General features: G+C 51.9%; 2 protein-coding genes across 10 annotated transcripts; both read left to right on the forward strand.

The window, feature by feature from the left end:
* kiaa0586 (KIAA0586 ortholog) lies at positions 1–27,114 on the forward strand. Of its 9 annotated transcripts, XM_061695923.1 has the most exons (25): positions 1–612; positions 3,362–3,431; positions 3,508–3,661; positions 4,818–4,864; positions 4,926–4,995; positions 5,080–5,170; positions 5,515–5,593; positions 10,835–10,922; positions 12,145–12,290; positions 12,850–12,922; positions 13,864–14,031; positions 14,110–14,296; positions 15,857–15,955; positions 16,031–16,287; positions 16,395–16,562; positions 18,887–19,080; positions 19,233–19,348; positions 19,436–19,807; positions 20,195–20,566; positions 20,656–20,690; positions 22,887–22,934; positions 23,019–23,100; positions 23,186–23,283; positions 23,369–23,402; positions 26,805–27,114. In XM_061695923.1, the coding sequence occupies exons 1-25, from the start codon at positions 420–422 to the stop codon at positions 26,873–26,875; spliced, it is 3,312 nt and encodes a 1,103-aa protein (XP_061551907.1). In that variant the 5' UTR covers positions 1–419; the 3' UTR covers positions 26,876–27,114. The 9 variants fall into 9 exon arrangements, with proteins under 9 accessions (XP_061551907.1, XP_061551902.1, XP_061551904.1 ...); XM_061695918.1 differs by having other exon boundaries at positions 4,926–5,170; XM_061695920.1 differs by having other exon boundaries at positions 4,926–5,170; positions 24,523–26,888.
* irf2bpl (interferon regulatory factor 2 binding protein-like) lies at positions 5,944–9,151 on the forward strand. The gene has a single exon (XM_061695928.1). It carries the CDS (start codon positions 6,091–6,093, stop codon positions 7,828–7,830), a length of 1,740 nt encoding a protein of 579 aa, XP_061551912.1. The 5' UTR covers positions 5,944–6,090; the 3' UTR covers positions 7,831–9,151.
* Positions 27,115–27,765: the final 651 nt, after the last annotated feature.

A 27,765-nucleotide genomic window follows, 5' to 3' on the forward strand; every position in this document is an offset into this window, starting at 1 on the left:
TCTAGACACTCGGCGTTTATTTCGATATTTGGACTTCACAATGATATGGTAATTGTTTGTGATTTTGCGATTAATCTCAGGTCACCGATGTTAATCAGAGTGAGACATCGTTGTGGTTGTCGGTGTAGCAAGATCTCTGCCCAGGAGCGGAAGCCGGAAGTAAGTTTTTGTTAGGCGCAACAATCCACTTGTTCACTTTTGATGCTTTCGCACGTTTTCTTTCATAAGCTTTATCATCCCAGGTGCATCTTTCCCCTCAAAGACACACGTTCAAAACTTGGAATCGAAGCCATTTTGCGGAGGTAAATGTGTTTTTGAGAGGTTTTCGTCGTGCGGCAGGCGCGCTTGTTGTACACTTTGAGTGGGAACTTTGGCGTGGGGCTCGCGGAAGGTTGGCCGCGTCGTAACTCGAGTGAGCGATGAGCGTGTTGTCGTCCCGCCTGGACGTAGCGCGGACTCGACTCTCGGCCAGGACCGGTCCCGACGCCGAACCCGCTCACGGACCGCTCCGTCTGACGATTCAGAAGGTGAGCGGCGAGCACCGGCGCAGCTCCAGACGCCCGAAGCCGCACGGAGGAGCTCCTCGTCGGACGCCCGCCGGCTCTCGACCCGGTGAGCGAGTGACGTCATCGGCACGCTATGACCGTTGCCATGACTCTGCTGCGTCGTTGCCACAGCAACACGGCGAAAAACTGCATCGAGTTCAATTACTGTGGTTTACGGTGGGGCTGGGGCAAACAATCAAATAACTGCTAAGTCTTCTTTTCCTTTCGGGGGTCGCCACAGCGCGTCATCCTTCTTTTCCACACCAGCCCATCTCCTGCATCCTCCTCTCGAACACCGGCTGCCTTCACAACATCTGTCGACCTTCTCTTCGGTCTTAATTCGTCTCCCTCTCTCGCCTGGCAGCTCCGTCGCCATCGTCCTCGTCCTTCTCCCGACATACTCTCCCTCTCGTCTGGCCGCGTCCTAACCTGTGCTGAGCTTTCCGACACTCCTCGGGAGAAGCGTCGCATCTTCATTTGCTCTTCGGTGCCACCGTCTCGAATCCGCCACCGAAGAATCCTCGTTTCTTCACTTCCTGACCACCCTCCCCATTGCTCTGGACTGTTGACCCCAAGTATCTCAAGTCCTCCGCCCTCGTCATCTCGTCTCCCTGTAGCCACGCTCTTCCCCCACCGCCCCCCTCATTCATGCACACACAGTCCCCTCCGAAAGTATCGGAACGGCAAGCTCCACTCCTTTGTTTTTGTTGTATACTGAAGACATTTGAGTTTCAGATCAACAGATGAATAGGAGACAAAAGTTCAGAATTCCAGCTTTTATTTCATGGTATTTGCATCTAGATGTGTTAGACATCTCAGGACAGGGCACTTTTTGTTTGAAGCCACCCACTTTTCAAGTATTGCAACAGACATTATTGAATTAACTTCAGGTGAATAACATTCAATATTTGGTGGCATAACCCTCACTTGCAATAACTGCATCGAGCCTGCGACCCGTTGACTTCACCAGACTTGCGTTCTTCATTTGAAACGCTTTACCAGGGCTTTACTGCGGCCTTTTTCAGTTCTTGTTTGTTTCTGGGGGGTTCTCTCTTCAGTCTCCTCTTCAGGACGTAAAATGCATGCTCTATCGGGTTAAGGTCCAGCGACGGAGAAGCCCGAGCCATGACATGACCTCCAGCATGCTTCACAGATGAGCTCGTGTTTTTTGGCCTTTCCGTCACTTTGCGAGAGGTTCATCTCGGTCTCATCAGTCCAGAAAACTTTGTTCCAAAACCTTTGCGGCTCATCTCTGTACTTCTTCGCAAACTCCAATCTGGCCTTCCGATTCTTTTTGCTGACGAGTGGTTTGTATCTTGTGGTATGGCCTGTATATGTCTTCTCTCAAAGTCTTCTTCGAACAGCGGATTGTGATACCTTCACCCCCGCTGCCCTGTGGAGGTCGGCAGTGATGTCACCGGCTGTTGTCTTCGGGTGTTTCTTCACAGCTCTCACAATGTTTCCGCCATCAACTGCTGTCGATGCCCTTGGCCGACCTGATTGATGTCTGTTGCTCAGTGCGCCAGTAGTTTCTCTCTTTTTCAGGATATTCCCAATTGTTGTATTGCTCCTCCCAATATTTGTGCAATAGCTCTGATCGATTTTCCCTCTTCCCTCAGCTTCAAAAGGGTTTGCTTGTCTCCCGTGGACAGCTCTCTGGCCTCGTGTTTGCGTAACGGCAAATGCAGTTTCCACAGGTGAAACCCAAAGCCGAAAACAAGCACTTTCTCATGTTTTCGCAATCAATGTAAAAGGCAACGCCTGAGCAACTCGAAACACCCATCAGTCACATGTTCCAATACTTTTGCTCACTTGAAAAGTGGGTGGCTTCCTGAGTTTTTGAACATCTCTACATGTCAATACCGTGAAATAACAGCTGGAATTCTGAACTTTTGATCTGCAACCCAAATGTCTTCAGTATGCAACAAAAACAAAGGAACTGACCTTGCCGTTCCGATACTTTTGGAGGGGACTGTATTGTATGCTACATTTGTCCTTCCTTCCTTCCTTCATTCCTTCCTTCAACATTGCTTGACTGATTCAACCCATTCCCAGTAAAAGACATTTTCAACATGTACTTTGACAAAAATGCTCACGTTTCCCCAATTCCACCTTTTTCCGCATCGACACGCCCTCATTTAGGCTTCGTTGGCACTGCAGGGCATGATGCCCAATTAGATTTGTTTGATGTACAGTAGTTGTTCACATTACAGAAACAAACGCGACGTCTATGAGGACGGAACGAGTCCACGGAGTCACACGCCAAACGGGACGTCTCATCGCGCGGAAACACGAGACGCCGTGTTGATGCACGTCATTCCGACCCCGCCTTCGCGTAGGTCTCGTCGTGGCAATTGCGAGGATTTTGGGCGAGCGCGGCCAACATTGTCGTCTATTTATCGGCTGTAAAGCGTCTCCTTTGCCCGCTGACTATTTTCTGCCGTTTCGGGGCGAGTCTTTTTTGACGTGTGATGACATTCGGGTGGGACGCGCTCCCCCGTGAGCGTACGTATTGCGCTCGCGTCGGACACTTATCCGATTTGTAGCCACACATCAACGAGTCCTAGGTCGGGTTTGAAAAATCCGAATTGTACCGTTCACATTGACGTGAAGAAATCAGATGCGCGTCACATTGGGCACGCGCATCGGAATTGACCTGCAGCGTGAGCGTTCTACGTCAGTCTGTCCTCCGCCGACATTTCTCGACGATTCCCCATCGATCGGTATCGTTCCGCCTGGTTCCATATCGTTTTATTCAGCGTTTACACACGAACTTGCATCATCGTTCGATACGATGCTAATGTTTTAACTTCCAGGTCACGACCTCCTGACCTCCCATTTTGAAGTGGGGTCTCGGGGGGCTGTGCTGGCGGCCCTCAAGCAGCGGTGAGCCCCGCCGTTCTCGACACATCCTTCGGTTTTTATTGTTTCTGGTGTTGTTTCTCTGATGCGTGCCTCTCAGCTCTCTCAGCGCCCCCCAGAGGCGGGAGGTGGAAGTTCAGCTCCTCGAGCCTCACCGGAGCAGCAACCGCAGTGCGGACGGCGGACACAAGGGGGCGCTAGGAGGCGCCTTCAGTATGAGCAACGGCGGCACTGCGGCAGCTGCAGTTGGCGAGGTCGAGATCATGTGACGCGCACGATATTGCCGAAAGCATTGGCTCACATCTGATTCGAAGCAACGTCCCGTTCTAAATCCGTATGGTTTCATATGATGCTGGTCTACCCTCTGCGGCTGGAACAGCTTCAACTCTTGCGGGAAGGCTTTCCACAAGGTTTAGGAGGGAGTTGATGGGAATTGTTGCCCATTCTTCTGGGTGTTCTTTGGGGTTGAGGGCAGGACTCTGTGCAGGCCAGTCAAGTTCATCAAAATCAAACTTTCTCATCGTGTCTTTATGAACCTTGATTTGTGCGCTGACGTACCGCCGTGTTGGAACAGAATCAGAATCAGAATCATCTTTATTTGCCAAGTATGTCCAAAAACACACAAGGAATTTGTCTCCGGTCGTTGGAGCCGCTCTAGTACAACAAACAGTCAATTTACAGAACACTTTGGGGACATAAAGACATTGACAAAAAACAATGGTGCAAAAAGATGCAGAGTCCTCTAGCACTTAGAGCAGTTCGAACGACTAATATTGCAATAGTCCGGTGCAATGACCATTGTGCAAAGGGCGCTGAGACTTCAAGGAGTGTATGCGGTTTAAAGTGACGAGTAGTGCGATCATCTGGGACAATGTCGGTTGTGCAAATGTTACAGGAAGGAGCCATCTCCAAATTGTTCCCACAAAGTTGTAAATAGCTGAAATATTCGCCCCCGAGGAGCTCTGAATGCTTCAGCGTACCAAGAGATTTTGGACAGGCGAACAGTTTGGGGATTTCCCCATCCTGTTCCGACATGTCTGTGCACCAGTGCACAAAGCAAGGTCCATAAAGAATTTGGTGCGGATGAACTCGAGTCCTCATCTCAACCCCACAGAACACATTTGGTGTTGATTTGGAGCAGACGGTGAGCAAGGCCTTGTGGTCCAACATCAGTGTGTGACCTCACAAATATGCTCCTGCAAGAAAGGGCACAAATTCCCATCAAGTCACTCCTAAACCTCGTGGAAAACCTTTTAAGAAGGTATAACTGCAGAGGGTAGAGCGACGTTATATTCGATTAAGAATGGGATGCCACTTCAATTCATATGTGAGTCAAGGATGGTGAGCAAATACCTTTGGACTGCCAAATGAAATGAACGTGTCTGTGTGTGTGTGTGTGTGTGTGTGTAGGATCGCAGGGGGGTGGGGAGGGGTCAGCAGCTGGACGCCATTGACGGGTATACTGCACAACGTCATTGTGTGACTCGACTGCGACTTCACTTCTGTCGTCTCTCGCAGGGAGGACGGGGCCAGTGGGCGGGGTCTGAGCAAGATGGAGGCGCTGCACGATCGCCGGCCGGAGCTTCAGGTGAGTGAGCCGCTCGGTGGCGACCATCTTGTTTTCCCCGCCGGTGCACATTGTCTCCGTCCGTCGTTGGCCTGTGCGTCACAGAATCGACCGCTGCGGTCGGCCCTCGGCATCGTCACGCGCCGCACGCCGGACGACCCGGCCCGGCGCGGCGCTCAGCAGGTGGACGTTGCAGGTACGCACGCACGCACGCACGCACGCACGCACGCACACGTCGTCATGTCTATGCTGACCAGCAGGTAGCAGCGTTGCCTATGAGATGGTTTGTGTTACCATGGAAACGGGACAGTAGCCACTCCATTCAGCTTGGTGGGCTGAATACTGGTTGTCGTGGCAACAAGGCTGTGGCTATTTTTAGTCTCTCAGCTCAATGTCGGGGGGTTGTGTGATGCTCTTGCAGCCCCCCATGCGACCCCCACCCTCCCCCCTCTGGATTCAATTTGTTTTGTTGTATTAATGAAAGGGGTGGAGCCAAAAGACGGTCATAGTAATGTCTGTTTATGTTGTATTTTGAATTAGCGACCGTCATCAACCCGTCGGCGAGGGCCGGCATGGAGACTGACCCGGTTACCAAGGCAACATGCACCGACCACACCAGGTGTGTGTGTGTGCGTGTCCACGTGTGTTGTCCTCAGAAGAACATCCGCACCCGATTATAAATTCATCTTCCTACCATTTCCATACGTCTCCATGGCAACACCCACGTTTCCATTGTGTGCGTGTGTCTGCGTGAGAATTAGGTTTACAGGTTTGATGTATCCCATAATGCATCAGTGTTTTGGTGGTGGTAACACCCTCCTGTCTCTCTCACACACACACGTACGTGTTGAAGATGTTAAGTCGACAAAACGCTTTGTCTGCAAGTGTGTGTGGGCGGCGATGTCGCTCACTGCCAGGTGCCGCGGCGTGGCGCTCTTAACGTGTGTCGGATTCCTCAGGGCGACACAGTGAAGCCCCGCCCCCTCCCGCTCTGCAGCAGCCTCGTGAAAGGGGGGAAATCTCTCCCTCCCCGCACTCTGTTGTCTGGTCCCGCATTTTTCGGCGTGCGCTCGGCAGAGGCGGCAGGCAGGCGGGCGGGCGGCCCAGGGACCGGTCATGTCCTCCCCGGCGCCGTTGGCGCGCAGACGATCCTGTTACCTCTGCGACCTGCCCCGCATGTCCTGGGCCATGATCTGGGACTTCAGCGAGCCCGTGTGCCGCGGCTGCGTCAATTACGAGGGCGCGGACCGGATCGAGTTCGCCGTCGAAACCGCCCGCCGCCTGAGGCGGACTCACGGCCTTCGTGAATCCAAAAGCGGGAAGGAGATCCTCAGCCAGCATTTGGCGGACGGACCCGGAAAGTCTCAGCGGCCCTCTTCGGATCGGTACTCCCTGCTCGGCGCGGACACCCGGGTCAGGTCGGACCGAGGTAGGCTTCCTAACGGGCTCGGGTCGCCGAACGGGTTCAAACCGGACGACGGACCGCCCGAGCTGAACCGTCAAAGCCCGAACTCCAGGAGCAGGATTCACGGGGGTCCGGCGTCGGCGCCGGGACTCGTTAACGTGCCGCCCGACCTGCTGCCCCAGATGCCGGCGAATGGACCGAGCGCACGGGACGTGGCCGGCGGAAGCGCGCCGCAGGGCTCCGCGCTCGGTCCGGTGTGTCCGAATGAGCCGTCCGGGAAACGGGAGCGGGACCGGGAGACGAAAGACAAGCAGAGGAACGCAGAGACACTGAGCGAGCTGAGCGAAAGCCTTCGGAACCGTCAGGAGGACTGGGCCGGCAAGCCTAAGATGGTTCGCGACACCCTGGCCACTCTGTCAGGGTGTACGCCCTTCGAGGTCCGCTTCAAGAAGGACCACGGCCTGGTGGGCCGCGTTTTCGCCTTCGACGGCGTGCCCAAATCCGGCGTGGACTACGAGCTGAAGATCTTCATCGAGTACCCGAGCGGGTCTGGCAACGTGTTCTCCAGCGCCTCGGGGGTGGCCAAGCAGATGTACCACGACTGCGTGAAGGACCTGGGCCGAGGTCCGTCCTCCGGGTTCAAGTATCTGGAGTACGAGAAGAAGCACGGTTCTGGTGACTGGCGGCCGCTCGGTGATTTGTTGCCAGAACCTCTGCGGGTCTTCAAGGACCGCGTGGGGGGGGATATGCTGCCGCAGCCCCACGTCGACGGCACCCACTCGCTGTCGCCCGCCTCCCCGCTGCCCTCTGCCCGGGCCCGGGCCCCGTGCGGTTCCCGGAAGAGGAAGTCCTCCCCGGAACCGGATTCGGCCGAGAGCGGCCCGAAGCTGACGGAGGAGCGGCACCGGCAGTGGCTCGCCGACCAGGCCGGAGCGCTCAAATTGTCCTGCGGCGGCACCCGGCTCGCTGCCGCCCCGGGCCGCTCCGCCCCGCCCGAGTCCGTCGAGTCCCCCGCGGTCGCCCTCGCGTCGGCGGCGGACGGTCTCGGGCGCGCGCCGTTCCCGGACAAGGACCGAGACTCCGTCCGCGGCGGCGGGCCCGCGTCCCCCGCGGACGGTCAGAGGGGCCTCCCGTCCCGCGACGGAGACCCCGCGGGTGACGGCGCGGAGCCGGCGACCGCGGCCTCCGGCGGACCTCTGTGCTGCACGTTGTGTCACGAGCGCCTGGAGGACACTCACTTCGTCCAGTGTCCGTCCGCCGCCCGCCACAAGTTCTGCTTCCCGTGCTCCCGGGACAGCATCAAGGCCCAGGGCGCCGCCGCGGAGGTGTACTGCCCCAGCGGGGACAAGTGCCCGCTGGTGGGCTCCGACGTGCCGTGGGCCTTCATGCAGGGCGAGATCGCCACCATCCTGGCGAGCGACGTGAAAGTCAAGAAGGAGAGGGACCCCTGAGGAAGCAACCATGAATTGCACTCAACGAAACACCGAGCCCTGCCGCCGATAGCGAAAACGCCGTCTTTGATTCGCGCCCCCCCAGCCCCCCCAAAAAAGGCTTCTAATTGCCTACAGATGCCCCGAGATGGCGTTAAAGCAGTCCTTTTGAATTGGACGAGGATTTGACCTAAGCACAAAAATGGTGAATAACGGAGGATAGTTTCATCCGCAAATAAGAAAATAGGGTGAATGAAAAGTAATTCCCTATTTGAAAATCCTTATTTATTTATTCGTATGTTGTAATATTTTCCTCAATTTCTTTTGTGCACGAGTGGCCAGCCAGAAGACTGCGCCTTTTTTCCGTGGGGTTGATGAAGGGAGCAAGCGCGTCCTACCGAACGGACGACGAATACGAGAATCGTTCCTCGTGAAATCCGTTGAGTTGAGAAAGTGCCGGCGCCCGTCTCCGATTTGAAATCAAACGCCGTGCAACACACTTTCATTTCTTGGAAGAATTATAGTTCGGTACTTCAAAATAGGCCGTTAATTTTCAATCACCCTGTGTCTATAAAATTAGAAAATAAAAAAAATATTGAAAATATGCTATCGGCGGGGGATAAGGAACGAGATGGTCCCCAAAAAACCGACAACGGGAGGAATTGACGCGCCCGCCAAAATGTTCCCCACAACTTTCTCCGCCAGATTTTCCCACCAACTGTGATCTCAAAACGCTCCAATATCATTACAAACTCAACCTAAAACATTAGTCCTCAAACTCATTTGGCAGCAGTGCACGCGTGTCACCTTCGCAACCAAAACCCGTTGTTCGCTTTTTAACTCAATTGCCGGCGTTTTCTGCCGAGCGTCGCGGAATCTTGTGTTCGGCGACAACATCGGCAACAAACCTGCCGAAAGAGCAGTCGACTCGCTTCCTTCCCCAGAAAGAAAAGCTCGTTACGAGCTTTTTGCTTGCGTTCTTTCCAAATCGGCAGTACAGCGTTCGCCAAAAACACCGGTCGGCGACAAAAAAGCGGAGAAAACGGAACCGATCAAGCGGAACAGCGACTTTGACGCTGACATTCTTGGCTTTTATGACCCCTCGAACTATACAACAACAAAAACAAGAACGGGAAAGGGCTCTTGATGACAAAACCATCCTTCATTTCCAGCTGAAACTAAGAAACGCGCCGTGAGCGCAGCCGACTCACCGCGTGGCTCGAGATGAACGTCGTTGGTTTTTGTACGTGGCGTTCGCCGTTCGCTCCGTGAACCGCCTCGTCTTTTCTCACGATCGCGACGCCTGCTCCGCGTCTACGTGGCGGCATATCCGTTCTCCGGGGGACCGTCGGGCGCCTAAACTCGTCCGGCCCCCGACGTGTCGGCGTTTCTCGCCGAGCCGAAACTCGCCGCCGAATCTTCATGTTCCGCCGCAGAGCCGCGCCGATCTTCAATTCAAAGCGATGCGACGCCGCCGTCTACAGGCGCCCGTTGATCATTACAGTGGCTTACGAACCCGAATTTCAGAGACGAGCCGGGCGAGACCCTCTTCCACGCCTACCCGTCCGTCTGTCTGGATGCATTACTTTCGCATACCTCCTTGACACCAATTACTACTTTCGTATTGCCCGGGGCTTGGGCGGCCTCTTGTGGCATTCTAGGGCATTGCAAAAAGACCAGGAAAAACAAACAGCAGAATTTGTTCACCGTAGGGCCCGACCGATTAATCGGACCTCTTTTCAAATCGAAACTCATTGCAGCATAATACATAGATTGATGCAAATAAACATTGTAAAATATCGGCCTCAAAAATCAAATTGTTTTCTTTTTAACACAAGCACATTACAATATAAGACACAAGTAATGACATTTAAACAAACAATAATAGCAAGCTTATGGCAAGTTTCAGGATTATTTTTTTTTTATATATATACATCTATAAAATACACAATCCACACATTCATAGGACCGGGGTTCAAATCCGGCCCCGCCCGTGTGGAGTTTGCATGTTTTCCCCGCGCCTGCGTGGCTTCTCTCCCCCCCCCCCCCCCCCCCCCCCCATCCCAAAAACAGTCGTGCAAGGTTGACTCTAAATTGTGAATGCGAGTGCGGACGGTTGTTTGTTTCTGTGCGCCCTGCGATTGGCTGGCGACCGGTCCGGGGTCTGGCCCGCCTCTCGCCCGAAGATAGCCGGGAAAGGCGCCGGCACGTCCGCGACCACCGTGAGGAGAAGCGCTACAGAAAGCGGATGCAGATTCATTATCGGTTTATCGGCATTTTATTCTGCCAAAAGTCGGAATCGGCCCGGAAAGGTCCGTATCGGTCGGGTCCGAGTTCGCTGCTCGCGATGGGGAAGAAAACGCAATAAGAAGATTTCATCTCTTCTGGAACAGAATGTCTTCACACGTGCACGAGCGTGGGAGACATTTTGTTGTTTCCAGGTGCTTGGCCTGCAGCTCCCAACATCACACAAACGTCCCAGAAAAACAACAACGACGACAACAACAACTAGTCTCCTTCCATGGATTGGACTTTTTGGTTGAGGTTTTTAGAACCTTTTTACGTCTTTTCTACGTGTCGATGTGTGATTGTGTTGTCGTGGTGACATGTTTTATACGTGCCTTGCAGCAAACGTGTCAATAAAGTCCACTTCCGCCAATCGTGTCACTTTTCCATGCTTTGATTGACGTTCGAGCGGGATTTCTCGGGGAGCGTTTCTCTCGTCTGCGCCGCTTTTCTCCTCTGTCGGCATCCCCTGCTGTTGTTGCCGTGGGAGACCGCAGCAGATGCGTCGCCTAGCGACAGAGCCCTTCAGCAGCCGGTGGGCCATTTTATCCGTACCCTCGCCCCCCCCGACGGCCCCTGCGGTAAACGCCGAGACGCTGTGGCAACGCTGCCTACATCCCATAATGCTATGCTCCACTCCCAGTTGTAAATGTGAAAGATTTTAGTTTGCAAGGTGTGATTGTTAAATTTTGGGTGCGTGTTCATTGTTGTTTATCGGCACCCTCGTCCTATTCCGCAGGGAGGAGCGCCGTCCTACGGTTGTTTCCGTGGCAACCCAAGCCAACGACAGTCTGGCGGCGACGGAGGCGGGGCCGGCCCAGACGGAGGTGAGGATGCTGCTGGAGACGTGATGTCATGATTTTCAACATGTCTTCGTAAACGCTCTCTTGAGTCGAGGGGTCACATGCACCCCGATTTGATCTGAAGCGGGCCGGGCCCGTTCGTGCATGGCTTCGTAACCTGTAAATGGTAAGCGGACTGCACTTACGGTATGTAGTGCTTTAACCACGCCGTCACGGTGCCCAAAGCGCTTTACGGATGTCACACATTCACCCATCTATTCTCACACACACACACACACACACACACACACCAACGGGCAGGCGCCGCCATCCAAGCAAGGCCGCCCCACTCGGAGCAAGTTGCGGTTGAGTGTCTTGCCCGAGGACAATATACTCTTTGCCGTTTGGGGAATCGAGCATGACGTGTTTTAATTGACTGTCGTTGGCTCGCTCCTGAGTCAGGACGCTTCTTGATTGGCTACGTTCTGCTCCACGCCCCTTCAATATTGCCGATTCTCGGCCCCCGCCCGACCCGTTTCGGACCCTGTGATGGGGACAAATCCACACTCTGCACACGTCGCGCCCAAGACGAATGTCGTCTTCATGCGCGTACGGGGCCCAAGCGGTGGTCGGTGCGACCTCCGCTTGGATAGAAGTAGCAACAACGGTTCCTTCCTTCTATCGAAAAATAGCCGTCAATGTGGTCTCTCTCCACACAAGCAGGATTGGATGGTTCTGGCCCGCAGGCCGTACGTCGGACACCCCGGCACTCATGATGAAACCCTTGCTGTCCGTCTGTCACATGTTGTTGTTATCGGAGTCGGGTGAGGGGCGGAGCTAGGGCGTTGCGACCAAGTGAGGACGACTCAGTGTTACTGGTTTAGTGTCATTTTCGCTAGATTTAGTCTTGCTGTTTTTTTACGAGCCTTCTATTTCCCCTCCCCGAAAAGGGACTAGCAACATATTTAGCCAGCTTTTCTGGCGTTACCGGAAACCGAGACTCCCTCCAGAGCGGGAGACGTTCACCGCGGGCTAATTTCCTCATAAAAATTGGACTCTCACAAAGCTGTCCAATTACCTTTTGACAAGTAGCGCAGCTGATCTGTGCATGTGGCGCATGCAGTGGACCCACTGCCAAACCTCCACCTCGGTGTGTGTGTGTGTGTGTGTGTTAGTGGAACATCAGCGTATGCGGCGCTTATCAGAAGCTAAGACGTCAAAATGTTCTGGTTTTACGCCGCGACCCGGTCGCTAATGTTTCTCGCAGAGCGGGCCCGCGTTGGAGGAGGCACGGCAGCTCCTACGCCGGCTTCAGCGGCAGAAGAAAGTTCTGGACGAGAACCTGGAGACCGTGGAGAGGTTCCGCACCGGGGAGCTCCTGCACTGCCAGCTGGAGGCTCTGGCGGCGAACAGGTAGCCAGAAAAGAAATTTCACCGATCCGCGTGAAATCGGGCCCGCCAAAACGTCCCCGAGAGCCATCCGTGCCAGAACGCGCACGGGACAGCGAGCGTTTTGGTTTCGTTCTGTCGTCGGGTCCTCAGGCGGTCGAGCGGTCGTCTCCCAAGCCGAAGGTCGGGGGTTTCGGCCCTCGTCACCGTGTCGAAGTGCCCTTGAGCGAGATGGCGAACCCCGAGCGGTCCGTGATGCTGCGTCCTCAGAATTCGGCGAATGAGGAGAAAGGGTTCAAGCGCTTCGAGTACCTCGAAGGTAGAAAGCCCATCTACCATTTCCCCTTCGCTGCTAAGTTCGAAAAACATCTGCCCCTGACACCGCTGTCACCGATCAACTGGAAATTTGCGTTCGAACGGCCGAAATGAGCGTTCTTTTACAACGGCGCCGGTATCCAATTGAGTCCTGTCACGGTGAACGCGCGTGCCTCATTCGGCGTCTGTTGGACTGGCGGCGCGGCCCGACGTACTCCGACACTAGGCGGCGCTCGATTGACGCACCCGCGTCATGTGACTTTCCCAGCGAATCGAGCGAGCGGGCTCGCGTCAAGAGGACGGTGGACGCGTGGATACACCTGATCGGCAAAGACGTGCAGGTGAGCGTCCCGTGGTCGTGTGATTGGTGCAATCCCCTCGGAGACGGTCAGGTGAAACGAGGGCTGGCATTTTAATTCTTCTCCTTCGGCCCACTTTTTAGACGCTTAACTACTTTGCAAATCGTTCATCTGTTCCATATTCCCACCGATGCGACATTCACGTGATTCCCATTCAACACGTTCACCTCGGGAACGATTTGCAACGATCCCAAAATGTCCACATTCATCCAGACATCCCCTAAATTGATTCCAATCTCTTCAAACCATTCCAACTTCAACATGTTCAGCTCATTCAAAGCATCGTGTACTTTTCCCATTGCCCAGAATTTCAAAATAAAAGCCCGAAACGTTCACTGTTCGCCTCCAATTTCCACATTTCTTGACTGCTTCAGACTGTTGAGTCCATTTCATGTCATTCCATACCATTCGATATCATTCAATACATTTCCACCTGCCTCCATATTTTTCATTCCCAAACTTTCAAAATAAATGAGACATTTTCCCATATTCGTACCCTCGTTTCCACACTTGTCGACCGATTCCAACGTCAACGTTCGGTTTGCTCAAACGATCGTGTGTACTTTTCCCAATCCCCAAACTTTCAAAATAAAAGCCTGAAATGTGACATTTTTCCATATTGACCTCCAATTTCCACATTTGTTGATCAATTCAGTCCATTCCCACTTCAGACTGTTCGGCACGTTACATTATTCCCTATTTTTTTCATAATATTCAATATCATTCCACATGCTTCTATATTTTCTATTCGGCGTTTTATTCAGCATTCACACGCAATTTCTCCATAAATTTCAATGTCCGGGTCATCAGAATGATCTGAATAGGCTCCTGGCATTTGCTTTTTCTAGAAGGGGAGGGGGCGGGGGAATCCAAAATTGTATTTTTGCGCACAAACTCTCTTCTTCTTCTTTTGCGCCGCTTAGGACAAGATGGAAGCGGAGGCGGCCAATCGCAGAACCTTCCCGAGCGGGGCGGCGGCCGGCAGAAGCTCCGCCCGTCCGGGCCGACCGGCAAGTGCGCTCAAAGGATCGGGAAGCGGGAGGACGCCGGCGGGACGGGGACTCCGAAGCCAACCGGCCGCGCCGAGAAGGGTACCCCTCGTCCTGTCTGCTGATCGGTCAGACCCGGCCGCGCCCGTGTTTGACCCGCCGCTGTACCGACCGCCGCAGGCGGCGCAGCCCGGGCCCGTCTCCTTCGACGCGGCGGACGACGAGTCTTACCTGACGCGTCTGTACGGGAGAGCTCCCCACGACGTCCCGACGCCAGGCCTCAAGAGGAGCCCGCCGCTTCGCTTGAGCTCCGTGACGGCGCCCGTCAACAGGAAGCCGCGCCCCCCTGCGGTGGACGCCGCGAAAGGTCAGACATATTTCCAAGTGTGTCAAAAACACACGAGGACTTTGTCTCCCGCAGTCGGAGCCGCTCTAGTACGGCAACAGAGAACACGTTTGACACACAAAAACATAAAAACGCAGTCACTGAGCAATAAAAGGTTACCAGTAACGTGGTCATGCCGCTACCATTTTTAAAAATGTTTATTTTTGGGGCAACTGTGATGCAGAATGCAAAATGATGCGGAGTCCTCTAGCAATTAGAGCAGTTTGAAATGACTAAAAGAACAATAGTATTGTGCAAATGGCGTGTGTGTGTATTTTTTTTTTTTTTTTTTTTTCTCGGGGAGTTACAGTAAGTAAGGAAATGGCGCAAGCATGCTTTCTGGAGAAATGACAAAGTAGAGGACATTGCTGCTTGCAGTTTGCAGCGAAGGTGTGTGTTTGCCCAGACATTCAAGGTACAAATGAGTATTTTGTGCAGAAATGACACTGACAGTGAACCAGAGATTTTTGGGCTAGGAACCTTCCTCAATAAAAGTATTGCTTTGGCATCTCGGTTTCAAAGAACTATGTTGAAAGGAGTTGAGGAGCTTCATTTCGACAAAAGTAGCGCTCTGCCGCCATCTTGTGGCAACTACAGGGTTTGACAAGCCATTTGGGGGGTATTCTTTACCCGCTGATTTTCACCATTGGCAGCATTACCCCCAGCTGGCAAACAAACATTCTTTTGTGACCGCAAAGTAGTATTTCGTGTGCACGTTATGCCAATTTTGTGCCGGCGCGCTCGGTCACGGTGACATTAACGTACAGTACTCATCGTAGGGAAGTCGCTCTCATGAGCAACGAGGAATTTGTGTGCTTCCTAGTTCCGACTCCGTTGCCAAAGGCGAATGGCTTGACTAAAAAAAACTGTACCGGAAATAGAATCGGAATCCGAATCCCCTTTATTTGCCAAGTATGTCCAAAACACACAAGGAATTTGTCTCCGGTCGTCGGAGCCGCTCTCGTACGACAGGCGGTCAATTGACGGAACACTTTGGAGACATAAAGACGTTGACAAAAAACAATGGTGCAAAATGATGCAGAGTCCTCTAGCACTTAGAGCAGTTATAGCATGATCCAGACTCCAAAGACTCCTCAGAGTTCACGCTGCAGCCATGACGCCGTGCTCTCTCTGCTCTATGTACAACAGGCAATAGATAGAACCGTCGTCACGTGGCAGCCACGTCAAGGCCTCGCATTCGACGTGGCCGCCGCGTAAGCACGGGAGGATCTAGCATTCTCGTATATCCGTGGCCCGTAAATACATCAGTCCCGTCGTCTGCCTGCATTGGGCCATAGCGCCACTAAACAACAGTGGCCAATTCTGGAGGTAACGGACTTTGTCAACGGCAGTTTAAGTGACAAATGGAAACAAATTGTTCAGTCCCGATGCTCTGTTTTATCCATTCGCCATTATATCGGGGTCCGTTTTATCGGGGTTCCTCTGTAGTTGCACGGTTCCGTAATAAATTACATAGAATGCATATCGGGAACAAAAGGTTCATAATAGGCTACAGAAGTGGAACTTGTTGCTCGTTCTCAGGGGCGAAGGTGAAACCCTCCCCGCCGCCGCCCCTCCGCCCAGCACCGGCACAACCCCAGCCCCCCCGCCTGACCTCTACCCCCATGGCCATCCCATTAGGTCAGTAACACATTTTGCTATACCACATTCCACCCAACGTTTTCTTATTTTAACATGATCCCATCCTATCCAAAGCGCGTCCACGTAGAGGCCCCTCCCCCAGGTGTCAGCAGACGGGGACCTCGTGTCCTGTTGCATTGCCCCTTGTGGAGCATGCTGCACCGGACCCTCCCGCAGCGGACTCCCCTGCAACACACTCTCACGCCCTGGACCCCTCCTCTCAGCTGAGTCCTGTGCCCACGGAGGAGCACGAAGAGCTCGTCACGGAGTTGGGAGGAGCGCCAGACGATGCTTGCGAAGGAGATCTGAGCTTCAGGAACGTCAAAAATCTGGTAGTTGTGGCCAAAAACTAGTAGTAGAAGTAGTCTGTCATTGAAGGATCCCTGGAAATGGCCATTTAGAACCAAAATGGCTGACTTCCTGTGTGTCTTGTTGCTAGGTGAAACTGGACTCGCCCGTGTGTCAAGAGCAAGCAGAGCCGGAGGATGCCGTTGAAGCGCGGCCCCCTTCGTCAATCGCCGTGGAGATGGTGGGGAGGAGGAGCAAGGAAGAGCAGGAGGGAGGGAGTGGGTTCCCCGGAACGGACTTCCTGTCCATTGCTGACGTGGTACGGACAACCCCTAATATCTAGCGACTAACATCTGACTGACACCTGACGCTTGGCATCTGACACCCGAAGTCAGACCCCTCGCTCACTGGCTCGGAGACTAGTTGGAGACCTGATGAAGACTCCTGGAGACTAGCCGGGTGGCCGGGGAGTCTCAGTGAAATGTAACCTGTTCGATTTCATTTGCGACCTTTTGGAGACTCCTTCACTCTAGGGAGAAAGCTTCACTTGGCTTAATGTCACAAAACTGCAAGCAATCCTCACCAAAATGTAGGTTGACATCGATACTTATGCCCACCTCAGTCTCTGTTCATTTGCTATTCATACAGAACATTTGGAAAAAAGACCCCCCTGCATCGCTTTGCGCGCGCGCGCGCGGCAAAAATTGCCTCGGAGGTCATCTCTCGTGATTGGTCCGTTTTAGTCACGTGCTGTGATGACGTACTCGGCGTGCCCGTCGGTTCTACATACCGTCTACGCCGCCGCCTTCTCGGTCGATTTTGCGGCGTCATGAAACGTATCATCTGGTCATCTCGGTCCATTCGTTCTAGCAGACGCTGTTCCACGGTCGCCGTTGTTGCTTGTTACAGAAAGGAAAGGAAAGGAAAGGAAAAACGGCTACCGGAAATGGCGCGAAAAAATGCAGAGGAAACTCCACCCTGTGGCGTCCTAGCCAATACCGGCCGTAGCCACACCCCCGACCGACTCGGAGGTGAACTCCAGTACGTTTTCAAAACTGCGCGCGTGGGTTGCGCTCGATGGAGTATGAAGGCTAACTACCCGCGGGACAGCCGGAGCGACGTCAGCGCGGTCGCCGCCAGCGTGCAATAAGCAATAAGACCAAGGAGTGGGAAAAGTATCCGTACTACTTCGAACACTCTCCAATCTGGGCAAGCGGACGTATTTTAGCGAACAATCCTTTTTCGAGGATTGTAGACGTACAGTGCCATCAGAAAGTATTCACACCCCTTCCCGTTTTCCACGCCTTTCTATGTTTCAGACTTATTCTAAAGCTGATCTGAGTATAGTTTTCTTAAAGGCCTTTACGGTAGAGTGGGCAGACGGAAGGCGCTTCTCACTGAAAGGCACACGGCAGCCACCTTAAGGAATCTCAGACCTACAGGGACACAATTCTCTGGCCCGATGAAACCAAAGTAGAACTTTGTGGCCTGAATTGCAAGCATCATATCTGGAGAAGAGGAGGCCCTGCTCATCACCTGGCTAACACCGTCCCTTACTGTTGTGAAGCATGCTGGTTCCGGCATTATGCTGTGGTTTTTTGTTTTGTTTTGTTTTTCCTGCCGCGGGAACGGGGCGACGAGTCCGCATAGCGGGTAAGATGAATAGAGAGACGTGCCAAATAGAGAGACGTTCTTCAAGAGAACTCGCTCCAGAGTGCTGCGGAACTCAGACGAGGGCGCCGATTCATGCACGAGATAACAAAGGAGTGGCTTCAGGAGCGGCCTGTGAATGTCCTCGAGTGCCCGGCCTCGAATCCGATTGAACATCTCTGGAAAGACCGAAAAACGGCTGTCCGGGTGTTGGATTTATCTCACCAAACATTATCATGAATAAACACAAAAGGAATGAAGACGTTGGTCATTTTACTCATGAGGAGGGCGCACGGGAGATTGTTCAGGTGGCAGCCTCTCAACACGCTCGAAACAATCTCCCCCGTCGCTCCTGCATTGATTGGAAAATAGGAGGGTTCTACAAGACATCACGTTCCGAGCATTAAGACACAACACGAAACATAGGACCGGACGACACCCGTCCCGTCCCGTCCCCGACCGCATCCGATCACGTCCCTTCCATCAAATGTTGCTGAGTCATCTTCTTGAAGGCGAGACATCTTTCTAGCGAAATATTGTCCAAGCTACTAATGCAAGCTAAGCAAATAAATGATAACTACTAAAATATATCTAACACCGGGTTTACAATTAGTCTGTAACAGCAAAATGTGGGAAAAGTGAAGGGGTGTCAATACTTTCTGGTGGCGCTGTAAAAACAAAGGAACTGACTTTGTGGCATTTCCCAAGGTGAAAGGCGGCAGCAGAATTCACATTCATTTGCGTGAAATTAATTTTTGGTTGATTTTGTTCTGACTTTGTGGGCAACTGATGCATGGTTCATTTTGTGAGGAAATATATACCCGTTTTGAATTTGTAATAAACTTTTCTTTTTTTCCAATTACAAAGGTTTCCGTAAATGCGCGTATGAAACTTGCAGGGTTCAGTACCTCCAGCAAGGTTAAGAACCACTAAGCTAACAGACGGCCGACATCTGGGAGGACATCAAACCGTGACGTGATGATGTCATTCCAGGGGCAGGAGGTCGTGGCGATGGAGGAGTGTGCCGCGGGCGAGGAAGCAGTCCTTTTGGATGGAGGTCCGTCTCCTTCTCCGGTCGTCTACCGGGGTCCAGTGTTCCCCCCCGAGAACCACATTGCCCTACCTGTCCCCCATCACAGTCCTGCTCCCGACCTGGATGAAAACATGCTCAACCGTATGGTGCAGTGGTGAGACTACCCACGCCTCATGCGGCCTTCAGATTCACGGTTCTCATGTGGCTTGGACTGCTCTCGTGTGGTCTTGACTGGTCTTATGTGGTCTATCCTGGTTTCACGTGGTCTTGTTATCTAAATGGTTGTGACTGTTGTGTTGTGCTTAGGGTGGAGCAGCAGCTGATGTCAAGATTGATCTCCAACCAGTTCCCACCTTCTCTCCCGGTTAGTGACCAGAACGACCAATCAGATGTGGAGGAGCGGAGCCTCACCTCAGACATTGGTGAGCGGAGACCCTGACGGATCTCTTAAATGTTATCTTTCCAGACCGGCTCGATGTTTGTGGTCGCGTTGTGTTTGTGTGCCACAGTGGAGGCAGCAGGCGGAGGAGGTCTACAGTTCTTCGTAGATGCCGGTATCTGCGTGGACTCTCCTTTAGTCAAGGAACTGGTTCACGAGGTTTTGGCTGAAATGATGGACCAGGTGCTGGTGCCGAGGGAGGCTCCAGTTCCAGGACCTACACTAGGTCAAGGACCAAAGCCAGGATCAAATCCAGAGTCAGGGGTAGCTTCTTTCTTCCAGGAGAAAACTGTTCCTGTGGTTGTCACACCTCTACCAACCCCTCTTCCGAGTCCTGTTCCGTCCATCAGAGACCCAATCCCGTTCTCCACGCCCCCTCGATCTGAACCAACCAGCTTGCTGATTGAGGATTCCCCGTGGCCAATCATCACAGCCCGCCCAGGTTCGACAGTCTTAGCGGTATTAGCATCGTTGGCGGTGGGGTCTCATCGTGATTATACTGTTTGCAGACTAGGCAAAGGTGTCACGCTCTGTACTTGAGTATAAGTACTGAGCCTTGTTTAAAATAGACTGGTAAATGTACTCCCTAATCACTATCGAGATTTTGCTACAGTTGGTTATTTAGTGATTTCCAAATAAGCCAAAGCCAGGAGAGGCTGAACAATTCAAAACGCAGTTCACTCATTCCCTGCTTCCTAATGAATTGCTAATAGGGAGTAAACCCTTTTACTTTTCTCATTAGAAAGGTAAATACTAAAATAAAGTACAGCTACCTGAAAAATCCAATTTGTAATTATTCCCACCACCGACTGTTGGTATGGGCCTGCAGAACCTATATCCACGCCGGTTGGCAGCCCTGAGGCGGATTTGTTTGGAGAAATCCCCCCTGCCGTCCATCAAGCCCTGACCCCGGCGTCCTCAGAGAAAGCTAGCCTGTCATTGGACGAGGAGGAAGACCACCTGGATGCGCACACACAACCATTGGTTGTGCAAGATGAAGAAAAACCTGTTGCCTTGCCTCCGCACGCCCCCTCTCCTGTAGCCCCTCCTCAGCAGGCTGATCCAGAACCCTCCTCCAGTGCTTCTGAGGACACCACCAGCAGCGCCAACAGCAGTACAGTGACAGGAAGTGATACAGGACTCAAACTGGTCTCGGAAGGAGAACTGCTGATCAGCTTCAACCGCACGGATGCCATCACAGGTACTCTCCTGAACCCCCATTAACCGACCCCCTATAATTAGCTTCCGTAGTGTTTCACATGAACCAAAATAAACCATTTCCTTGTACAGATGAGGCCACTTCCTCAAGTTCTCTTCAGGATGTGGTGAGAAACACTCAAAACATTCAAATCACCATCACTTCATGTCTGCCTCTTTGATATCTTCCTGCTTGTCTTTGAGCACTTCCCTTTTTCCTTCTTGATCACTTCCTGTCTACCTTTGACCATGTCTGTCTGTCCTTTCTGTCTTTACTCACTTCCTGTTCCTCTTCGAAATGCTTCCGGTCCAACCTGGAGGAAATTAGTTATTTTCTACCCGTTGGAAGTCTTCAATCTCATCGAACGTCAATGACATATGGGGTCCCTCAAGGATCCGTTCTTTGACCCCTTCTGTTCAGCCTGTATATGCTACCCATGGGTCAAATTCTTCAGAACCTAAATATCGACTATTATAGCTATGCAGATGAAAGTTATATTATATTTTGTCCAAAATGGCTCAATAACTGCATGAGCCAAAACATTCTTCAGTTAAACTACAAAAGAACTGTTCATTGTTTTTGTCAGTAAAGAATCGAGGATTCCTGGTAGTAAATACCGGGAGTCGCTCTCTTTGAAAAACAAAGACGACCAAGTCCGAAACCTCGGTGCGCTGATAGATTCCTGACTTTCAAGTCGTATCAAATCGATCACTATAACTTCCGAGCGTAAGCTGACAAACAGATCCAGAGTGAAGGCTTGCCTGTTTCCGAGGAGACCAAGAGACGCTCATCCGTCTTTTAGCTCAAGTAGGCTTGACTATTGTCAAGTAGGCTTGACTATATTTTCAGACTGGACTCCCCCAAAAGTGTATTAAACAGAATTCATTCAGAATTCCGCAGCTCGGGTTCCGAACGTGCATGGGACGGCATCGGATTCTGACGGTACGACAACCGTGAACGAAAATACCGCGGTATCATGGTATTTGAATTACAGCTCTAAAAGTATTAGTTTGAAAAATGTGGGTTCATAAAAGCATTTTTCCTTTGAAGACACTCTATTTTTAAAGAAAACATATAACGAGTGTATTAATAAACATTTTCCATGTTGACTTTGGGGCGAGCTGGTGCTCGCGGGGACCACGTTGGCGGCGATCCCTGCTCTTACATAGTGCTCCAAGAAATATATACGACACATAAACAAATGTGTAAGTATTTACAATTCGACTTTGAACTCTTTTAGTCTGTTCTGCGAAACAAATGTAAAGTCCCAAAAAAACACAATCACTCCAAAATTCAATTAAAGTACTGCATGTACAAAGAAAAGAAAAGAAAAATAGCATCTCGATAACTTGAACAGTGAAGATGGTGATTGAGAAGCGGCAGGCGCCTCGGGCCTCGGGCGTCGGGGAGCCGATCCGCTTTCTTCTGCCCGTCCGAAATGATCCGCCCCGTTTCGCGGAAGAGTCTCTCCGAAGGGACCGAATTTGCGGCTGCGCGCGGTCATGAGCGGCCTGTCGGCAACCATCCCGTTGACCGGCGCCGTCGTCGTTTTTTGTTTCCTTCTCAATTCGTATCCATCGGGATGATTCTCCTTTTCCCGTCGGTCTCTCTCGCGCGCTGCGCTGCTGCCCCGCCCCCTTTGCTCAGCTGAGGAGGCGAAGGAAAAAGAAAAGAAGGCTGCTCGCTCTCCTTATGAACATCACAGAGGCTGATATTGTGGCGCCCCCACGGAAAAGCAAATTACCGACAATGGACTGCGGCATACCTTCAACACGGTATTCGGCCCGTGCCTACTTCCGACCGGGACGAAGAGGTCACAACATATCCCTCCAATTCTGAACTGTTTACTTACGTTGGCTCCCAGTCAGCTTTACAGTACACTTGGACATTCTGCTTACCCGTCTACGAATCACTAAATGGTTTAAGTCCTAAATATCGACTTTAAACCCAGTCGGGCTCTGAGAGCTCCAGACTCGGTCAAATAGTGACCAGAACGAACGGAGTCCGACGCGAACACGGTGACGCAGCATTTAGCTGCTATGCTTGCGCACAAATGCAATCGATTGCCAGCCCCGAGTGGGGATGCTTTCAAGTCCAGGTTACAAAGTCCTCTCTCTTTTGCATGCTTTCAAACCATCTCTTGGACTGTTCCTATTGGATTGATTTATTATTATCATCATCATCATCTTCCTTTTCCTTTTTGTTTTGTTGTGTGTTAAGCTGCCTTTTGTTTTATTGTCCCTCTCTATATTGGAATGCTTTTGATCATGTAAAGCACAGTGAGCTGTGTTTTATAAATAAAGTTGCTTCGCTTTGCTTCTAGGACCTCGACCCCCCCAGCGAAGGGCAGGTCAAAGCGCGCACGATCGAGGTGACGCACGCCCTCCGAGGAATCAGATCACCGGGACGCACGTGTACTCGTCCGGCCGTGACCTCTCACCTTCTGTGTTTTTAGGGGCAGGGGGCGGAGCTGAGCGCGGGGGAGGTGACACGCTCCGCCACGCCTCGACTCGACGGAGAGATCGATCGCTCCGCAGGTGCGACGTCACGACAACGAGTACAGCGGCGACACCGTCTACGATGTCGTAGCAATGAGAGAGCAATGATGTCATCGTTCAACAGACGCCCTTTTCGAGGCGACCGAGGAGAGCTTCGACTATGACCTTACGCCGGTGCCCGGTCGGACGCCGACCTCCGACCTCCAAAGCGAACCCTCTCAGGTCACACGCACACAGACGCTTCCGTGAATACCCACGCACACGCGCAACGACACAACGAGGCAATATTGTGTGTGTGTTTTGACAGGCGTTCCCGTTGGGAGCTCGGAGCCCATCGTCAGGTAGGAAACGCACTGCGGCGACGCTTTATTGTCGTCGCAAGCGCACGAACTCCTCTCGTGTGTGACCTTTTATTTGCTGACACGTCGCACGTCTTTGTCCTCGTGCGTCACCTCATCAGACGACCGCCAGAGGGCAGCGCGTCCGTACGGCGCATTTATAGTGTGCGTGTGTGTCCGCGCCTGTTCCACCACGCTGCCTCCACTTAACACTTGCAGTGTCAGCACTTTGACAAACGTGCATGTTTACACTGTTTATGTGTGTGTGCGCGAGTATGCGTGCGTGTTTGTGTGTTAGGGAGGCTCACAAGTGATGATTTGTAGTATGATTGTGTGTGTGTGTGTGTGTGTGTGTACTGAACTCGTGCTAAGAAAGTGCACTCATTGATTAATGCTGCCCCCTGTTGGGCAGAGTACAGAGCTGTAGATAAACCGTACATTCAGGTATGTGTCCGAACATTTGAATATCGAGGGAAAGTAAATTTATTTCAAAAAGTTACATTTGTATGTTATATTAGTTCACACAAAATGAAATACCAGGTGATTGAAAAGTAACTCCCTATTTTGAAGTACTTGTCATTTATTTCAGAACTATCGTTTTTACAAGAAAGTGTATTGCACGGAGTTTGATTTCAAATTGGATATGGCCGCCACCAGTTTCTCAAGCCGCCTGGGAACCGCATTAACTGATTTCACAAGGAACGCTTCTTGTATTCGCCCTTCAAGTCCCTTCCGAAGTCGTCGCTTTGGTAGAATAGACTTGCTCCTTTAATCATGGCACATACACAAAGAAATTGAGAAAAATATGAAAACATATGAATTCGTGAGAAGTATTTTAAAATAGAGAGTTACTTTTCAACCACCCTGTATTTCAAGCCTTTATTTGTTTCTGGGCTTTTGGGAGAATATCATATGGACTGACGAGATGAAAGTTGAGCTTTCTGGAAGGCGTGTGTCTCGTTACATCTGGTGTAAATGAAGCGCAGCGTTTCAGAAAAGGAACATCAGTCCAACAGTCAAACACGGTGGTGACAGCGTGATGGTTTGGGGCTGCTTGGCTCCTTCAGGACCTGGACAACAACGGGCTGTGATTGATGGAACCATGAATTCTGCTCTTTAACAGAAAATCCCGAAGGAGAATGTTCAGCCATCAGTTTGTGAGTTCAAGCTGAAGCGCACTTAGGTTCTGCAGCAAGATAACGATCCAAAAGACAACAGCGAGTCAACTTCTGAATGGTTTAAAAAATAAATAAAAAAAATCAAGGTTTTAGAGTGGCCTACTCAAAGTCCATACTTGAATCCTTCAAAAGGCCGTTCATGCTCGAAAACCCTCCATTTTTGCTGAATTCAAACAATTGTGCAAGGAAGAGTAGGCCAACATATCTCCACAGAGATGTGAAATCAGAATCAGAATCAGAATCATCTTTATTTGCCAAGTATGTCCAAAAAACACACAAGGAATTTGTCCGCGGTCGTCGGAGCCGCTCCCGTACGGCAACAGACGGTCGATTGACGGAGGACGCTTTGGAGCCATAAAGACGTTGACAAACAAAAAACAGTCACTGAGCAATAAAAGGTTGCTGGTAATCTGGTAATGCCGGTACAATTTTTTCTTTTTCTTTTTTTTATTCATTTATGTATTTATTTATTTTTGGGACAATTGTGCAAAAAGATGCAGAGTCCTCCCTCGAGCAATTAGAGCAGTTCGACTGACTAATATTGCAATAGTCCGGTCCAGTGACCATTGTGCAAAAGGGCGCCGAGACTTCAAGCGAGTAGTACAATAATCTGGGACAATGTCGATTGTGCGAATGTTGCAGATGCTACTCTGGCATGAGTGGCCGATATCGGTCAACAACAGATGTGAAAATAGTGCAACGTGGCGAGACGACGACAGTGAGTGCACGAGTAATATGTGATCGGTCCCACGGAAATGTGACAACGAACTCAAGACAAAAAATTGCCAGCATGTTGTCATGGAATTGTAGGTTAGCTGTTTAAGAAGTTGACGGGAAGAAGCTGTCGGAACGTCTGCTCGTTCTCGTCGGCATCGTTCGGTAGCGCCGACCTGAGGGAAGGAGCCGGAAGAGCCGGCGACCGGGACGCGGATTTTGCACGCTCTCGTCTTAGTTCTGGCGGCGTGCGAGTCCTCAAGGGCGGGTAGCGGGTAGCGGGTACCGACGACCCTTTCGGCAGTTTTGATTGTCCGTCGCAGTCGGAGTTTGTCCTTTTTTGTAGCGGCGCCGAACCAGACCGCGATGGAAGAACACGGGACCGATTCGATGAGCGCCGTGTCGAAGCGCCTGAGCGGCTGCCGTGACAGGCCGTGCGTCCTCAGAAGCCGCGGGGAGTACATCCTCCGCTGGGCCTTTTTGTGGACGGAGTCGATGTCGGTCGCCCGCTTCAGGTCCTGAGGGATTTTAATTCCCAGGAACTCGGAGGTCTCGACGGTTGACACAAAGCAGCTGGACAGCGTGAGGGGCGGCTGCGGCGAACGATGCCTCCTGAAGCCCGCGATCATCTCTACAGTCTCGAGGGTGTTCAGCTCCAGGTTCCGTCGGCCGCTCCGCTTCCTGTCGATATGCAGACCGCCTCGACGAGGCCGACGACAGCGGTGTCATCTGCAAACTTGAGGAGTTTGACGGCCGGGTGCGCTGAGGTGCGGTCGTTCGTGTAGAGTGAGAAGAGCGGCGGAGAGAGGACGCGACCTTGGGGCGGTGGAGACTTCATGACCACAGATGTCAAGGCGACAAAGACTCATTACTAGTTTTAGAAACTGCTTGATTTCAGTTGTTGCTCCTGAGGATTAGCACAAGCAGTCCTTCGGTTTAGGGGGCCAGTACTTTTACACACTGGGAATATTTTCTTTCCCTTAATAAATCCAAATTTAAAAACTGCATTTTAAGTGTATATGATATATTTAGTACTAGTTATAGCTAATATATTTAGTGTGTGGTCATTTAAAGCGAGCATGACGCAGGTGGGAAATGTGCTGTGGTCCGATGAAACCAAGGCCATCATTCCGAACGGCACATTTGGCATAATCGCAATACGTCGTCACCAAAAGCGCATGCGGCTGCAACTGGCGCCTTTGTCAACGTGGGCGGAATTACGAACACTTCCAAATAGCGCAAAACCTCCAGGCTTCTCTGCCAGAAGGCAGACGACCGCTAAACTTGGTTTGGGTGAGTTGGCGCACTTTGACGGGAGGCAGATGAACGCGGATGATGAACAATTAACACGAGTTTGAATTAGGGCCTGACCGATTCATCGGCCGGTATTAAATAGTTTTGCGCTTTGAAAAGCGGCGACCGTGACAACGGGCCGGCCGCTGGATGGTTGCTGGGCGGCGTTCCCATGGCGACATAGCAACGGTGACATTTTGCGCGCTTGTGTTTGTTTCAGACCAGCGGGAAGTCGCCAACGGGACCCCGGCACCGGCCCAATCTTCAGACGACTCCAGTGAGTTCTTCTGACTTCCTGTCCCCGTTGAAGATTGATGACGCTGAACGTGGCAGGCCTTAGGACCTTGTAGGAAATTGGGGGCGGGGGGTAACCCTCACCCCTCACCCCTCTGGGCGGGATTTGAGCTTCCGGAAGTGGACCTTCCACAATGAAATGTGGATTAACGACTCATTTATGGACATTATTGATTTTCACATTTGTCACATTTGACTTTTTCGTGTCAATCGTAATAAAGTTTTGGTTGTGCCGAGTGGTTTTTCAAGGCCTTTTGTGACCAATGGCGCGGCGCTACTTTCTTGTGAAGGCGCAAACAGGAAGCGCCGCTTGGGGGGGGGGGGGCGTGGATTGACGACCACCCACCTTGAAAGGCACCACATGACTCCCCCTCCCCAACGATTTGTGTTGCGGGCATCACATAATGTTCGATCGGCAGCGCCCACCGACCCTCCCCGGAGGATTTGGACAATTCGAAACGATGACTTGATTATCGAGGCAGTCGTCGAATAATTTGATAATCGATTAGTTGTTATTCCATTGGGCTCTACGTGCCCTGCGATTGGCCGGCGACCAGTCCAGGATCGGCTCCGGCGCACCCGCGACCCGAATGAGGACAACCGACATAGAAAACGGTCACATGGAGTTAAAAGCTGTGGGTCCCCCTCCCCCACGTCAGCATTTAGACACGTCCAACTGCTGGAATTAGACGGCGGTCATGTGACAATTTTGTTAAGTGTTGTTCACATGAGTTTCGATCAGCGTCGCGGCGCGCAAATGTCTTCCATCCCCGGAAGTGGGGAGGGGCGGGGGGGGGGGGTCAATCCCAATGTGGTGATCGATCATGCTCGTGATACATTAGCGTTACGAGAGATCAGGTGTGATGCGGGAAATTATTGAATTTCAC

The sequence above is a fragment of the Phycodurus eques genome, chromosome 14 (genome assembly GCF_024500275.1).
Source record: "Phycodurus eques isolate BA_2022a chromosome 14, UOR_Pequ_1.1, whole genome shotgun sequence".
NCBI classification, from domain to species: Eukaryota; Metazoa; Chordata; class Actinopteri; order Syngnathiformes; family Syngnathidae; genus Phycodurus; species Phycodurus eques.

Coding starts and splice junctions, on each gene's coding strand:
- kiaa0586 (XM_061695918.1), top strand. CDS start 420: ATGAGCGTGTTGTCGTCCCGCCTGGACGTAGCGCGGACTCGACTCTCG. Junction 15,956..16,030: donor CCCCATGGCCATCCCATTAG/GTCAGTAACACA, acceptor TCCTATCCAAAG/CGCGTCCACGTAGAGGCCCC. Junction 23,101..23,185: donor AGAGATCGATCGCTCCGCAG/GTGCGACGTCAC, acceptor ATCGTTCAACAG/ACGCCCTTTTCGAGGCGACC.
- irf2bpl (XM_061695928.1), top strand. CDS start 6,091: ATGTCCTCCCCGGCGCCGTTGGCGCGCAGACGATCCTGTTACCTCTGC.